Source organism: Sinocyclocheilus grahami, unplaced genomic scaffold, assembly GCF_001515645.1.
Source record: "Sinocyclocheilus grahami isolate Dianchi unplaced genomic scaffold, SAMN03320097.WGS_v1.1 scaffold646.1, whole genome shotgun sequence".
In the NCBI taxonomy this organism is placed as follows: domain Eukaryota; kingdom Metazoa; phylum Chordata; class Actinopteri; order Cypriniformes; family Cyprinidae; genus Sinocyclocheilus; species Sinocyclocheilus grahami.
In genome coordinates, this window is record NW_015505825.1 from 1,584,513 (window position 1) to 1,600,387 (window position 15,875).

The 15,875-nt window shown below is 37.4% G+C and overlaps 1 protein-coding gene across 1 annotated transcript; it reads left to right on the forward strand.

Annotated features, from left to right (window-relative positions):
• Positions 1–497: 497 nt before the first annotated feature.
• On the forward strand, positions 498–14,030 carry LOC107558498 (glutaminyl-peptide cyclotransferase-like). The gene is made up of 7 exons (XM_016242155.1): positions 498–649; positions 6,284–6,430; positions 6,505–6,786; positions 8,508–8,675; positions 9,513–9,612; positions 13,046–13,162; positions 13,247–14,030. Exons 1-7 carry the CDS (start codon positions 554–556, stop codon positions 13,420–13,422), a joined length of 1,086 nt encoding a protein of 361 aa, XP_016097641.1. The 5' UTR covers positions 498–553; the 3' UTR covers positions 13,423–14,030.
• The last annotated feature ends 1,845 nt before the right edge of the window (positions 14,031–15,875 follow it).

Below are 15,875 nucleotides of genomic sequence, written 5' to 3' on the forward strand. Positions count from 1 at the left end.
TATTAGTATTAATTCATGTTTATCATTAAAATAAACCGATTCGAAATCCATTTTTGCTTTAACTGGCACTTTAAGCCGTATCTAGAAATCTACCAGTTATGGTCTTATAAATGTTTATGCATTTTTCTTTTTAATTATTATTATTATTTTTACTTTGAATATTAATGGCACCCATTAGTACACCGAAAGCAACTCAGTATGATATAAATTATTTGTTTATTTAAGGATAGGAAAGTGATGCGAAGAAAGAACCCTCTTGCTGGCAAACAGCTGGCTCTTTGTGCCGAGTCGAAGTGGTTAGTCATGAATATTAATAAAGCCTTGCTGACCTTGCTTGATAACTTTCCTAGAGCGCCCAGTCTTGTCAACTGGTTAATATTCATGAGTCACTTAGCAATGCCTGTCTTTCAGCAAATCATTTGTCAGAGCGTCACGGAATGTTGTTAATATTCATGAGTCAGGCCGTCGCCATAGTAGGACTTGAAAATCGTTCTCTCACGTGATCCGAGTTGGCAGGAGTCTGGGAGAGCGTCGTGCGGACAGAACGGAGGAGATGGCTGCACGACGCTGGAGCACGGGGCTGCTGGCTTTGATTGGCATCCTAGCGGCACTGACGAGCTGCGACACTGTTCCGTGGCAGGAGGAAAAGGTAAAAACCTTTACACAGCTGATGCTTTGTTTTGCATCTTTTAAAGCCCTTGCTTTTTAAGAGAAGTGGCTTAGACTACTAGCTTCAGAGCAATGTTGTGTTTATTATTTATTTTTCGGGGTCGTGAATTCAACATATTTTATTATGCTTCTCATGAAAGAGAGTGTGTCTGCCATAAAATATATTTTAATGCATAACCTAATACAAATATAATCATTTGAATTCTTTTTTTTTAATTAATGCATTCATTCATTACTTATTATATGTCCAATTTTTTAATTGATGCCTGACAGTGATCACTTAAACTGACTGAGGAAAGTAAGCTTCATTCATGATGCTCAGTCTGTCTCCCATTGTCTAGTTGCTATGGGAGCAGGATCCCTGTCACTGATCCACCAGTAGGAGATCTTAATATTTATAGATTTTCTCTCTTTAGAATTAATTCCCTTTGTTCTGTTCTTAAGATCTGCATTTTGGGGAAATGTCTTATCCATATTTGTGTGATGCTACTGTTGTACTAAAACAGATTTTAAGCATGTTATCAGAAAACTGAAAATGACAAGTTATATTTTGAACAGACTGTAGATTATTATATGTATACAGCAATCTTACAAGTCACATTGTGGAATAGAATCTTTTATCGTTTTATTTTTCACCACCATGTTTACTTTTGACTGTTGTCTTCAACGTGACATGAATATAAATAAATAAAAAAAACACACAAACAAAAAGTAAATATTGTTTCAGATCATATTATTACAATGTATAAAATATGTCTAATCTTATCTGTCAGAGGGCTTCTCCTCTCATATCAAGCCACAGTCATTAAGTGGCTTAAACAACACAAGCAGAATCAATAATCACAGCACAAGAACTGAACTTTGAGAGCAAACATACAAAAAAACAAATTGTCTTCAGAAGATCAATGTCATGTTTAAAGCAGAAGTAGTTTGATTAGCTGTCTTCTATCCATCTTGAAATTGTTATTCATGAAAGAAAAGAAAATCAAAAGCTTTTCAGACTTTTCAGATATCCTCTCTGAATATCCTCCAGCTGTGTTTCCCTCTCATTTCAGAACCTTCTGTTGCCGTGTAGTTTGAACACATAATTATCCTCTAGACATATGCAGTGTATAATTTCTCATTCAAACAAGACCGTAGTTTGGTTGCAACGTTACCATTAAGCAAGAGTATAATCATCATCATGTTTGTCTGACTGTAATAGGAGTCACTGAATTAGAATTGCATGTATTGCAAGTCAGGTACTTTCTTCAGCTTTGTAAATGGAATAAGAGAAGACTTTTCGCTATGATTCATTATGAGTAAAGAACATCACAAATCAATTTCATTAAAGATGTCTTTGCCATCTTAAAGGGGTAGTCAGCCCAAAAAATGAAAATTCTCTCATTCCCTCAAAATATATACCATTCCAGATGTATATGACCTTCTTTCTTAAAGGGGTCATATGATGCGATTTCAATTTTTCCTTTTCTCTTTGGAGCGTTACAAGCTCTTGGTGCATAAAGAAGATCTGTAAAGTTGCAAAGACTAAAGTCTCAAATCCAAAGAGATATTCTTTATAAAAGTTAAGAGTCTACCTAAAATGCCTCGTTCTAACACACCCCCACATATCTACGTCACTATGTGGGAAGAAATACTTCAACTTTACGCTGTCGATAGCTGGATCGGCTTTCACCGTGGACGAAGCGGAGTTCAGCCCGGGGTCGTCACATGTGGTTGCCACAGGCATCACAGTAAGGTAAGGGGCGTAACATTTCCGTCACACGCTTGAGGTATTCGGCCAATCACAACGCACTGGATAGCTGGCCAATCAGAGCACACCTCGCTTTTCAGACCGATGAGCTTTGTATAAATCGACGCGTTTCAGAAAGACGGGGCATAGAGGAGAAACAATAATGTACAGTATGTGGAAAATAATGTGTTTTTTTAACCTTAAACCGCATAAACACAACTGCATTACACCAAATAATGTTCTTTTTAGCAGCATCATATGACCCCTTTAAGATGAACACAGACAAAGATTTATTAGAAAAATAATCAATCTCTAAAATAAAATAATCAATCAGTCCATATAAGTGAATTGCTGCCCAAATGCTTTTTTATTTAGAAAGGACAGTAGAGAGATAACAGGAAAACACTGGGTGGAGAGAGGGGAGCGGGATCGGCAAAGGACCTTGAGACGAATCGAACTCGGGTCGCTATGAGCATAGTTGCACATCGACACACTAATCATGAGGCTATTGGTGCCGACTGGCTGCCCAAATGTTGATGTTTATGTCAAATTTGATTGTCAGAGCAATGTTACAAGAGTGATGAGTGCACTAATTATATATCTACAGTCTATGAATTATTTTACTTACTTAATCCTCTTCGTCCCGTGTGAGACATAAGGCTGCAGTCTGTGAATTAATCAGTAGAGGGGATTTTACATAGTTAAGCCATTAGGTGGTGGCAAGTGAATATGTGAATGAGTCATTGAATGATTCACTCAGTCGATTTTTTCGGAACACTAATTCATTCAAGAATGACACAGCTCTACTCTGTGTTGCTCAGGGGTGCAATGGTTTATTCTGCTCTGGACCTATTTTGGCAAGCAAAAATGCACAAAACAACTGGTTTATTAAAGCAATATTAAAGGGTTAGTTCACCCAAAAATTGAAATTCTGTCATTAATTACTCACCCTCATGTCGTTCTAAACTCGTAAGACCTCCGTTCATCTTCGGAACACAAATTAAGATATTTTTGATGAATTCTGACAGCTCTCTGACCCTCCCATAGACAGCAATGTAATTACCACGATCAAGGTCCAGAAACGTAGCAAGATATGAGAATACTTTTTGTACGCAACGTAAACAAAAATAACAACTTTATTCAAAAATTGGTCTCCTCCCTGGCACCACCCTGGTGCCATTTTGGAGAATATCCACTGAACGCAAACAGCGTATGCTATTCTGTGTCAGCTGTGTCACGCATTTTCTACATTGTTTACGCTTTGATTTGAACGAAAAAAACATATCCGCGTGACGCAGCTGACACAGAATTGCATACGCTGTTTACGTTCAGTGGATACTCTCCAAAAAGGCACCAGGATGAGACGAATTGTTGAATAAAGTCGTTATTTTTGTTTTCTTTGCATACAAAAAGTATTCTCGTAGCTTCGTAAAATTACGGTTGAACCCCTGATGTCATATTGATTATTTTACCGATCTCCTTACTATTTTTCTGGACCTTGATTGTGGTAATTACATTGCTGGGTCAGAGAGCTCTCAGAATTCATCAAAAATATATGAATTTGTGTTCTGAAGATGAATGGAGGTCTTACGGTTTTAAAATGACATGAGGGTGAGTAATTAATGTCAGAATTTTCATTTTTGGGTGAACTCTCCCTTTCAAGCAATATCAGACTAACCATCATGCACACAATCATAACTGTGATTACCTACAGGCAAATCAGAGCTGTGCTGAAATTTGTAACAACAGTAGGCATGTTTACATGCACTAATTTTTGTCAATCCGAATTAATGTAATCCAGTTTCAGTTTCAGAAATCTATATTTACATGAACCCTAAACGTTGCAATCCGATTCACATTTTCATTCCATTCTTTGTAAGTGGGAAAACTTTAAAAATCGGCAGTGTATCAAATACTTATTTGCCCCACTGTACCTTAGTTACATAACTGTCAGGAAATATCTTAAATATGTCAGAAAAGCTTTTTTTTTTTCAGATATTTAGTATATATTCAGTCTGCTCTACTGACAAGTTCGTAAGACATAAACCAATGCACATTTGTAAGATGTAAACTGTATCTAAACAGAGATCTTATTATAAAAAGACTGGTAAACATGCATTAAGGCATAGAACATGTGGGAAAATATTTTTGAATCCAGCTGAGAAAATTCAAAGTTTTGTGCTGAAATTTGAAACACCAGTAGCAATGTTTACTGGCCTAATTTTTGTCAATCCGAATTAATGTAATTCAGTTTCAGAAATCTATATTTACATGAACCCTAAACGTTGCAATCCGATTCACATTTTCATTTACCTTAGTTACATAACTGTCAGGAAATATCTTAAATATGTCAGAAAAGCTTCTTTTTTTTCAGATATTTAGTATATATTCAGTCTGCTCTACTGACAAGTTCGTAAGACATAAACCAATGCACATTTGTAAGATGTAAACTGTATCTAAACAGAGATCTTATTATAAAAAGACTGGTAAACATGCATTAAGGCATAGAACATGTGGGAAAATATTTTTGAATCCAGCTGAGAAAATTCAAAGTTTTCATATTAAGGGTATGTTTACATGATAATCATTGCATCTTTGTAGTTTAAATGGAGACGGGTTCGAAAATAATGGTATCCTGTTCAAAAACTTGCATTTTCGAGGCCATTTTCAAAAGTTTGTGTTGTCAGGCCCACAAAATGCTGTTGTCTTGTCTTAGTTACATAACTGTCAGGAAATATCTTAAATATGTCAGAAAAGCTTTTTTTTTTTCAGATATTTAGTATATATTCAGTCTGCTCTACTGACAAGTTCGTAAGACATAAACCAATGCACATTTGTAAGATGTAAACTGTATCTAAACAGAGATCTTATTATAAAAAGACTGGTAAACATGCATTAAGGCATAGAACATGTGGGAAAATATTTTTGAATCCAGCTGAGAAAATTCAAAGTTTTCATATTAAGGGTATGTTTACATGATAATCATTGGATATTTGTAGTTTAAATGGAGACGGGTTCGAAAATAATGGTATCCTGTTCAAAAACTTGCATTTTCGAGGCCATTTTCAAAAGTTTGTGTTGTCAGGCCCACAAAATGCTGTTGTCTTGTAAAAGAATGCCAAAGTCCCTGTAGAAAAAAACAGCATATGCTGGTTAGGTATGTTTTGATGCTGGTTTAAGCTGGTCCTTTGCTGGTTTAAGCTGGTCCTTTGCTGATTTATTCTGGTCCTTTAGATGGTTTATGCTGGTCATGTGTTGGCAAAGGACCAGCATAAACCAGCAAAGGACCAGCATAAACCAGCAAAGGATCAGCATAAACCAGCAAAGGATCATCAGCATCCCAGCATCAAAACATACCTAACCAGCATATGCTGGTTTTTTTCAGCAGGGATACTGAAGCGTTCTGTTTTTAGTTAAAAACAGTGATGTGTAAATATCCCCTCATTTTTGTTCCTATTCATATGATTATTTCTACACCACTCTTTTCAATCCGATCAGAATTTCATTTGGATTGAGCTCAGTTTAATCAATTTAAGTTGAAGGCTTTTTTCAATTTGATTACTAATGGCAATCAAAGAGACTAACAATTACTAAGAACTAAAAGAAAGGGATTATAAAATACAGTAAATGTAAACAAACATACACATAGCAGTGTTGTAGTGGAGACCAGCTCAGTTGCATCCAAGTCAAGACAGAGACTAGAAGAAGGTTGAGTCCCGAGTCCATGACAAGACCAAGACTATGAAAATATGGACATGGTCTTGGTCTAGTCATGGCCCCAGGAGCATGTTAACTAGGACTCAAGACTTGTGACACAAAAGTATGAATACACCACTGTGGAATAAATGAATGAATAAAAGTTTTTATTCATTTTCACTTCAGCTGAAACATGAAGCAACCACACTGAGCTCCAGTGAACTGAGCAGTGTTGTATCTGGTACCGATCTGGACCGCATGTGGCAGAAAGACCTGAAGCCCATGCTTGTTGTGCGCTATCCTGGTTCAACTGGAAGCCAACACGTTCAGCAGGTCAGTGTGTGTTTGTGTATGAAAGCAAGTGTTAAATGTGACAGTGTTCGGTGTCTGAGTTTCTCTCTCTTTAGCATATTAAATCAACTCTCGGCTCGATGAAAGCGGGATGGGAAGTGACAGAGGATGCCTTCTATGCTCATACGCCTTACGGCCATCTTCCCTTTACCAACATAATTGCAACTCTCAACCCTGAGGCCAAACGTCAGTTGGTTCTGGCCTGCCACTTTGACTCCAAATACTACCCTCCACAGTGGGATGGCCGTGAGTTTTTTGGAGCAACGGATTCTGCTGTTCCCTGCTCTATGATTTTGGAACTGGCAAAAGCCCAAGATGACGAACTAAAGACCCTGAAGGTATGGCAATGTACACAGGAACATTGGAAAACGTTGGAAAAACATGCCTCTACCTGCACTTTTGCAAAACCTATTTGCAGTTGAACACTGGTAGCAGTAAAACGGTAACAACATTTATTACATATAAATTATGATTACGGGGCAGATTATTAACAAATAAAGACTTTAATGACTTCGATGCATTTAAAGGAACAAACCACTATTTTTGAAAATAGGCTCATTTTCCAACTCCCCTAGAGTTAAACAGTTGAGTTTTACTGTTTTCGAATCCATTCAGCCGATCTCCGGGTCTGGCGGTAGCACTTTTAGCTGTAGCTTAGCATAGATCATTGAATCTGATTAGACCGTTCGCAATGATATTACGCAGCGCCTGAAAATAGTCCCCAGCTAGATAACTTCCAACGTGACCGGCACTAAGTTTGTGTAGTTGGTTATGTTGACGGAAGTTAGCCTATTTTCAAGCGCTGCGTAATATCATTGTGCCTGCTGCACCCATGGTACGGCAGCAAAGTTCCTTGATTATTACGCCGGAATGAGAGTATAGTTCCTAGCCATATCGGCCTAGAAAATCGCAACTTTTCATTTTCCGTCGGTCTTAGTACACGATGTAACTACAGAAGTGTCAAGTTTTAAATAGGAAAAATATCCAAACTCTTTGGTCATTTTTAAGCGATATGCTAACGGTCTAATCAGATTCAATGATCTATGCTAAGCTACAGCTAAAAATGCTACCGCCAGACCCGGAGATCGGCTGAATGGTTTCAAAAACGGTAAAACTCAACTGTTTAACTCTAGGGGAGTTGGAAAATGAGCCTATTTTCAAAAATAGTGAAGTGTTCCTTTAATGAATACATTTTAACATTTACATCACATAACCAGCTCCATATGGCTTCTCTGACATATAGTAAGCTTGCTTGGTAGCTCACCTGGTACAGCGATGTGGAGAATGAGTCCCATGAGTCACGATAAAAAACCTCAAAGCAAGCTAAAATAGCATCGTTGCTTCATCAAATACATTTTTATCTTACATTTACATTACATTGTTAGCAATATTTAGGTTTAGAGTTGGGTTTATTGTAGGCGGTGCATAATTTTTGTGACCGAGCATTAACATTATGCTTTAAAGTGTCAAGTAAAGAAATGTCACCACAGGCGCATTTTTGTAATGAGCCTCGGTTGTTAATGAGATCAAATCTATATTAAAACTGTTGTGAAGACATAATGTCAGTGGGGGTTGCTAGGTTGAGGTGATTTTTTTAATCCCTAACCACTTTATTTATTAATTTTTTTCTGTCATGTTCTGTGTTCATGTAAAATGGTCAGTTTTCTAAATTGTTCTTCCTAAAACAGAAGTTGCAAATAAATTAGCTTTGGCGTAATCAGGCGAGCTACCGTTGAAATGCCAGTAGTTAAGAGTTATCGAAGATGATGATCAGGAAAGGGAGAAAACAGTTGAAAGCTTTATTGTACTAAATTGTTGTTTTATTAATAATTATCTTGTACACTCTAAAAAACGCTGGGTCAAAACAGCCCAATTGCTGGGTTTGTCCCTATTTTACCCAGCACTGGGTTGTATTTAACCCAGCATTTTTTAGAGTGTACCATTACCAATCTCTCTTTTCCAGTTGGTAGCTGAACTTTAATTTGTGCCAATCATGGTTATGCTGTATTCTGTAGTGTCACAGGTAGATGGCAGCATGTGTGTTTGCTCCTTCTCACAGGATTCTGGGTCAGACATGTCACTTCAGCTCCTCTTCTTTGATGGAGAGGAGGCACTTTACCAGTGGACCTCTGAAGACTCTCTGTACGGCTCCCGTCATTTAGCCCACAAAATGGCGACAACAGCACATCCACCGGAAGCCACCAACACCAGCCAGCTCGACGGCATTGTACAGTTCTCTCACAAACAATGATTAATACATAAATATAGTTGACATACAGCCAGACTAATCTAAAAATCACTCACTGTATCCTACTTATTGTTAGAATTTTTTCCCCCTGTTATTCATTTATTCTATTCTTATTCGCTGACTCATTCTTATGTTGTTCCAAATCTATATGCTCACTTTCTTCCTTGAAAAACAAAATGATATATTTTGATATATCGCCTGTCCCAGGTACTGTTAAAGTGGCCCATATGACTTATGCGCAGTGTTATAAGATTTCTGGAACTTTGTGTATGGAACACACTAATATTTAATTTGTTATTCACTGACAGGCTTTCCTTCTGCTGTAGCTCTCAGATTACATCTACTTCCTCATAAGATTTTTCTTTTCACTGAAGAAAGATTTTTCTTACATGGCTATCTTCCTGCTGCGGTATCAGCAGATATATTTTAGATGCAAATGCACCATTCACCATGACTATAGAATTTGAATCTAGAATATAGTCCTGAATTATCTTGTATATGCAAATGGACAATCATGTACACTCTCAGGAAAAGGTACAAAAGCTGTCACTGGGGTGGTACCTTTTCAAATGGTACACTTTTGTACCTTGTTTACACCAAAATTGTGCATAGTGGTATTTTAAAGGTACATACTAGTACCTGAAATGTACATATTAGTACAGTAACTTTTGAAAGGGTACTGCCACAGTGACAGCTTTTGTACCTTTTTTTCCTGAGAGTGTATTGTAAATGTAAGGCTAAAGAACATGAATGCAAGCAAGCATTGACAAACAACAAAACTGGTTGAAGTCCTTCATTCATTCAATTTCTCACCAGGATTTGTTTGTTCTACTGGACTTGATTGGAGGTCCAAATCCTCGCTTCGGTAATCAGTTCTCCAGTACGACCCGATGGCTTTCAAGACTACAAAATATTGGCTAGTATTTTTCCACTCTATTTCCCTGTCACATCTTTTTTTTTTATCCCTTCTGGTTTCTCTTTCTTACCTCCAAAGAAATGTAGTTTTGTTATGGATGACAAAACACTACAGATGAAATGTTTGTGGAAATGATGATACACTACCATTCAAAAATGTGAAGAAAGAAAGACGCATTAAATGGATAAAAAGTGACAGTATTATACATATATTATGTTTAGACATTTATGCGTGTGTTAGTCAGCATATCAAAATAAGTGTATTTCTTTGAAGCATGACAAAAGATGTTTTAAAATATACATTAAGGTAAAATTTTTAATTTGCCATTTTTTAAGGTTTGAAGTACACCACAAGTGTATATGTTCATCATAATTAAAGGGTTAGTTCACCCCAAAATGAAAATTCTGTCATTAATTACTCACCCTTATGTTATTCCAAACCCGTAAGACCTTTGTTTATCTTCGGAACACGAATTAAGATATTTTTGATGAAATGTGAGAGCTCTCAGACCCTGCATAGACAGCAACGCAACTGTAATGTTCCCAGGTCCAGAAACATAGTAAGGACATCGGTAAAACAGTCCATGTGACATCGGTGGCTCAACTTCAGTTTTGCGAAGCTACGAGAACACTTTTTGAGCGCAAAGAAAACAAAAATAACAATTTATTTAACAATTTTTCTCCCCCAAATGACGTCTTCCGCCATTTTGGAGAGTACCCAAGAGTGTAATCGACGTAATCAGCGTTGTTTACGTTCGGAGGAGAAAGCGCGCGCTAGGGGTTGAACGACTACTGATTTTTTTAAAGTTGACTTTTATGTGATGAAAGTCGAGTCGAAGTCGACTAGTCGCTGATGACGTCATTAATGAGCAAATAAGTCTGGAGCTGTGATAAACACCTTGTGCACAGCTATGGCATATGACACAGCGCTGCCCACACGGCTATTGCTACTATAACAGCACATTTTTTATCAGTTCTTTTGTCTTTGGGTCGTTATATTTCTCACAGATTTCTGCTCGTTCTAAATCAGATACAGATAAAGTAGCACAGTAAAGATCACATTATATGAATGCATTAGTGAGAGCGATTGCGTGTGTGAATTAACTCTACCTGGCAGTGTCTCTCTACTAGTAGTGAAGCTGTGTGTTTAAAATGTGCATTCTCCCGTTCAATTTCGAGCATCCGAAATTATAATCGGTATAATCACACGTCTTGGGGAGCGCTTTCAGAGTATGCATTTATTTGTCCTTTGAACTGTTTGGAAACGGAGAGTAAATGTGGAAGTCCTTCAAAGATTTCTTATCCTGTTGCGCCCTCTATAGGACCAGCGACTAGTTGACGTCAAGTTTAAAGCGTCATGGCAGAGCATTGAAGTCGACCAGTCGATTAGTCGGTGCAACCCCTAGCGCACGCATGAAGTAATCTGCGTAATCAGCATTGTTTACGCTTAGGGGAAAGCATGCGTATGTGTTGTGATACTCTAAAATGGCGAAGACGTAACTCGGGGGAGAAGTATTGTTGAATAAATGATGTTATTTTTGTTTTCTTTGCGCTCAAAAAGTGTTCTCGTAGCTTTGCATGGTGGTTCGAAAAACGCATTATTTTACACATAATTTACATTATTAAAATACCTTTCTCCCCAGGCTGGCACAAACGGCTCGATTAGTTACGGCTTTGATGAAGGTCCACCTTCCGAAAAACAAAATGTGTTGTGATTGGTTAGCTGTCCCAGTGCGTTGTGATTGGCGAACAGCTTAGACAGTGTTTTAGTACTGCCACGCCCCTTGCTCCGTCTTTCAACAAAAACTATCCGACAGGCACTTTACTCCCTCGTGTTGTGGAAGCTGTCCTCAATAAAATGCGCAGCACACAATAGCAAATTGGGGTTATAATGCTCAGGAACAGAGTTAAAAATAAATCGCAACCACTGTTTCCTGACATCAAAAGACGTTTGGGCACGGAGGTGAAAAAAAACAGCGTTTCAGCTGGTTGCGCACCGGATGAGAAGCGCAACGTCGCGTTGCGCCACTTCTTTAAAATTCAAATACTTTATTTTCTATGAGTGTAGGCACACCGGCGGTGCCGTTTGGCGTCTGTCCCCGGCACCCAGCTACGTCGTGTTGTTCTTGTAAGAATTGTTCTAGAAATGGCGAAAATTTGACGCTACAGCACAGCAGCTCTTCTTCTTGGTTTTCTCTGATGCACTAACTCTGCAGCATCACTTCTTCTTCATCGTCTCGTCTGACGCACTCACTCAACCAAGCGTTCTAACCACAACTCGCCCCTCTCCACCCCCCAACCATTCGAATTTCTGTAGGCGGGAATTATTTGTAATGATATTCCAATGAGCCGCTTTGTGATATCACAAAGCCCGGAAAACAAAAGCTGTAGTCCAAACGAGCCGTTTGTTGTAGTTCTTGAAAAGGGATTTTTAAAAAACGAAATATCTCCCTTTGGAGTGGACTTTGAGATTTGTAACTTTCTAGATCTTTTTTATGCCCAAACATACACACTACACACTGACTAAAATTTAAAAAGTGAAAAAGCATAATAGGACCCCTTTAAATTGTGTTCTGAAGATGAACGAATGTCTTATGGGTTTGGAACGACATGAGGGTGTGTAATTAATGACAGAATTTGCATTTTTGGGTGAACTATCCCTTTAAGAACACTTGTTTTTTTTACAAGGAAAGCAAAAATAAACTCATTTATTTATTATTAAAAGTAATATTATGTGTAAAATATAAGTTACTCAGTATTGATATTTTCTTTATTGAACTGTTAAGGCGCTATCGCACATTTCCTGTTCAGTCGTCTCTGCATGACTCTATAAATGTCTTGAATTGAGAATGTGATATTTTGTTCTGAAGATGAACGAATGTCTTATGGGTTTGGAATGACATGAGGGTGTGTAATTAATGACAGAATTTGCATTTTTGGGTGAACTATCCCTTTAAGAACACTTGTTTTTTTTACAAGGAAAGCAAAAATAAACTCATTTATTTATTATTAAAAGTAATATTATGTGTAAAATATAAGTTACTCAGTATTGATATTTTCTTTATTGAACTGTTAAGGCGCTATCGCACATTTCCTGTTCAGTCGTCTCTGCATGACTCTATAAATGTCTTGAATTGAGAATGTGATATTTTTTTAGGAATCTCCATTGCCATATGATTCATTTTCCCACAGTAATCAGGATTTATCTCTGTAACCCCTATTTGAGCGGTGAAGAACGAAGCCTCTCACATATTCTGTTGTTTACAGAAAACACTTGCTTTTGCATCTACTCCATTAGGTATCAGTATAAGTCCAAGACAGCCACCATATTGACTAGCACAACATAAACAAAAAATTTACCTTTATAAAAGCAACAAATGAAGTATTCTAAATGAACTGATGCTGAAAGGAAGACTTTCTTTTGTGTTATCTAGAGCGTCGGCTGCACGTGCTCGGTCACTTAGAGAATCACCCTAATGAGGTTCAGTACTTCTGGCCTGGCCTGCATGTGGGGCTCATTCTGGATGACCACATACCATTTCTCAACCGAGGTAAAAGACCCCTCTCTCTGAGATTTATGAATGTTCATATAAAAAGCATTTAGGCTTTATGTATGTATTTCTCTGCACTTCTAGGGGTCCGGATTCTTCATCTTATTTCGACTCCTTTTCCTGCGGTGTGGCACACCTTTGACGACAACGAGGAGAACCTGGATCGAACCTCCATCAGCAACCTCAACAAGATCCTGCAGGTCTTTGTTCTTGAGTACCTCAACAAGAGAAGTCAGAGCCCTATCGCTGAAGGCTCCTAATGTTCGCCTGTGTCATTTCTCAAGCACAGGAGACTGGTGCGTTTGACATTCCAATTTAGCCAGTTTCACCAATTACATTTTTAAACCATTTTTATCACACAATCAATTTTTGTCACACATTTAGTATTCATCTGTCGAGATTATGTGAGTTCATTGCAGCTGGAGCTGCATAATGTATGTCTGTGGACTGTTCAAATTCAGAAGACAGTTAAGTGATCTGGGATCAGACTCAGTATACAGGGTTCACTGTGTCGGCAACAGTGTTTTCTTTATATGCGCTGGCTTTCGAAGCTCTATTCATGCCCCAGGACATAAATACCTTCAAAATAAAGATTGGTACTCAATATATCTTTATTTTTTTGCTTGTCATATGAATAATATAATTTATAGTAGCCTTATACTTTGTAGCCTTTTTGACTTCAAATGTAAACTGTTTTATGAAAGAATCATACTGTTTAATGATGCTTGTGTGATTCTGTAAGCTGCTGCTCTTGTCATGTGTTCCTCACTGACCAGTGGGATCTGAAAGCTTTTATTGTAACTTTAACCGTGTATCCATTTTAAATAGCTGTTCATGATGTTAAACAGCGAATAAACCGTTTACAAAGCAGTGGTTAAAACCAACTTAGGCTTCTGAGTGTTCATTTAGTTATATAAAACTTTGCCTGTGCATATGTACTGTTTACTGAATCAAGTTGATTTATGGTTATTTCCAGTTTCTGTGTTTTAGGTTCACCATCTGAAAAAAACTATATATACAGGAAGCTCTTAATGTCTATGTTTGTCTGTATCTTAGACTGCTTTCATGGATCTTACACACCACATGATCATGATAGTGCCATGAATTCCAGTGTCAAAAGTCCACAGATTTATTGCACCCTCATGGGTTTTCCATGCACTGGGTGTAGTTATGGTATTCATTTCGAAAAACAGTCACTGCAGTGTGGTACATTTATCAGTTTACTTTGTATAGTACCATAGTACACTTGTTTTAAGCCTAAGGTTTTCATTTCATATGTTTTATTTCAGCTTCTTTTAACAAATATGTTTTGTTATACAGTAACAACACTAGTTCTGTCAGACATCATAAAACTGATGTCTGCACTTTTTATAAGGGAATCAAAAAGTAGCTCTAGTCAACAGTTTGTCTTAATAGATTATCATCAGTGAAGCAACATTTGATGGTGAGAAACATACTGTATGTCATATCCCTGTTCATTACAGTTAACATGATAAAATCAGTGAATAGCGCAAAGGCTTTGAATACTTACATTGCATTAAACAACAATGTGTCAAAGAGGCATCTTAAAACAACTGATTCTAGAGCTTTTTTCAAACCTATCTTGATTTTTTTTTTACCCACTTTATATTGAGTGCCACTATTATGTACTAACTTTTTAATTAAACATTTGATCCAATGCACTTATTGTGAACACGCATTTTTGCATTGTACTTATATTTAAAAAAAGAAATACCTGAATGTAATTTGCATTTATAATTCATTTCTATAATTACATCAAATTACACTATTGGCCCTAATCAACTCAACCTAACCATACCATTACACCTGTCCTTTAAACTTACCAGTATCCTATCTCAGTAGCACCAAAAGTGTTCTACAATACAATTTATGGCTAACGCTTTAGATTACAACCCGCAATTTACTACGTAAAGTAAACAGAATTTACAGCATAACTTTTTTGTAATTATAGTGTACCTTATAGTGTAATTAAGGGGTAGGCTACCTATTGTAATATTATTACGTGGTATGTATGACCTAACAACAATCTTATATTTGCAAGCAATTTAGCAAAAATGTAGGCTACTTTTTTATAGCCCACATATAAAACACGCTGATAATTGTTTCAATCCAATCGCTCGGTTGAGACTGTTGGGTTAGGAAGCTGACTTGATTTGACCCAATTTGGGTTGATATCAGTAATAAGTGACCCGACGGTGCTGGGATAGGAATGTGGAGGACGTTAAAGAGAGCATGCAGCAAGTATCCCGAGTTCAAACGCGAAGTCGCGAACGGTTGTGTGTGTGACAAAATCCGTGTGCGGTGCTTAAGATGGGAACATGTGGGAAATAGAAGAAAACGAATCGAAGTGCAGACAAGGGACAACTTTAAAACTGGAGTGTTTTCGTTTAAAATCCTCTGGTGCTCCTCTATGGAAGCAGATTAGACTTAATAATAAATCACGCAAAAGACACGATGCACACATGCGTATCACAATTCACATGCATGAAACCCAATTCACGTGCACGGAAAAATATATATATATATACAAAAACCAATTCACATGCACAAAATAAGAATATGCATTGATAAAATATGTTTCACAAATGCAAAACACAATTCACAGATGTCCTAGATATGGTCCAGATGATAGCACACTATGTGGCTTGGCTATGGCACACCATGGAATATGTTAACTTATGGTTAACATTTG

What these genes read in the sequence shown, in the direction of transcription:
- LOC107558498 (XM_016242155.1), top strand. Translation starts at nt 554, where the DNA reads ATGGCTGCACGACGCTGGAGCACGGGGCTGCTGGCTTTGATTGGCATC. An exon ending in GAAGCCAACACGTTCAGCAG is followed by an intron (nt 6,431 to 6,504) that starts GTCAGTGTGTGT and finishes CTCTCTCTTTAG; the next exon opens with CATATTAAATCAACTCTCGG. An exon ending in CATACCATTTCTCAACCGAG is followed by an intron (nt 13,163 to 13,246) that starts GTAAAAGACCCC and finishes CTGCACTTCTAG; the next exon opens with GGGTCCGGATTCTTCATCTT.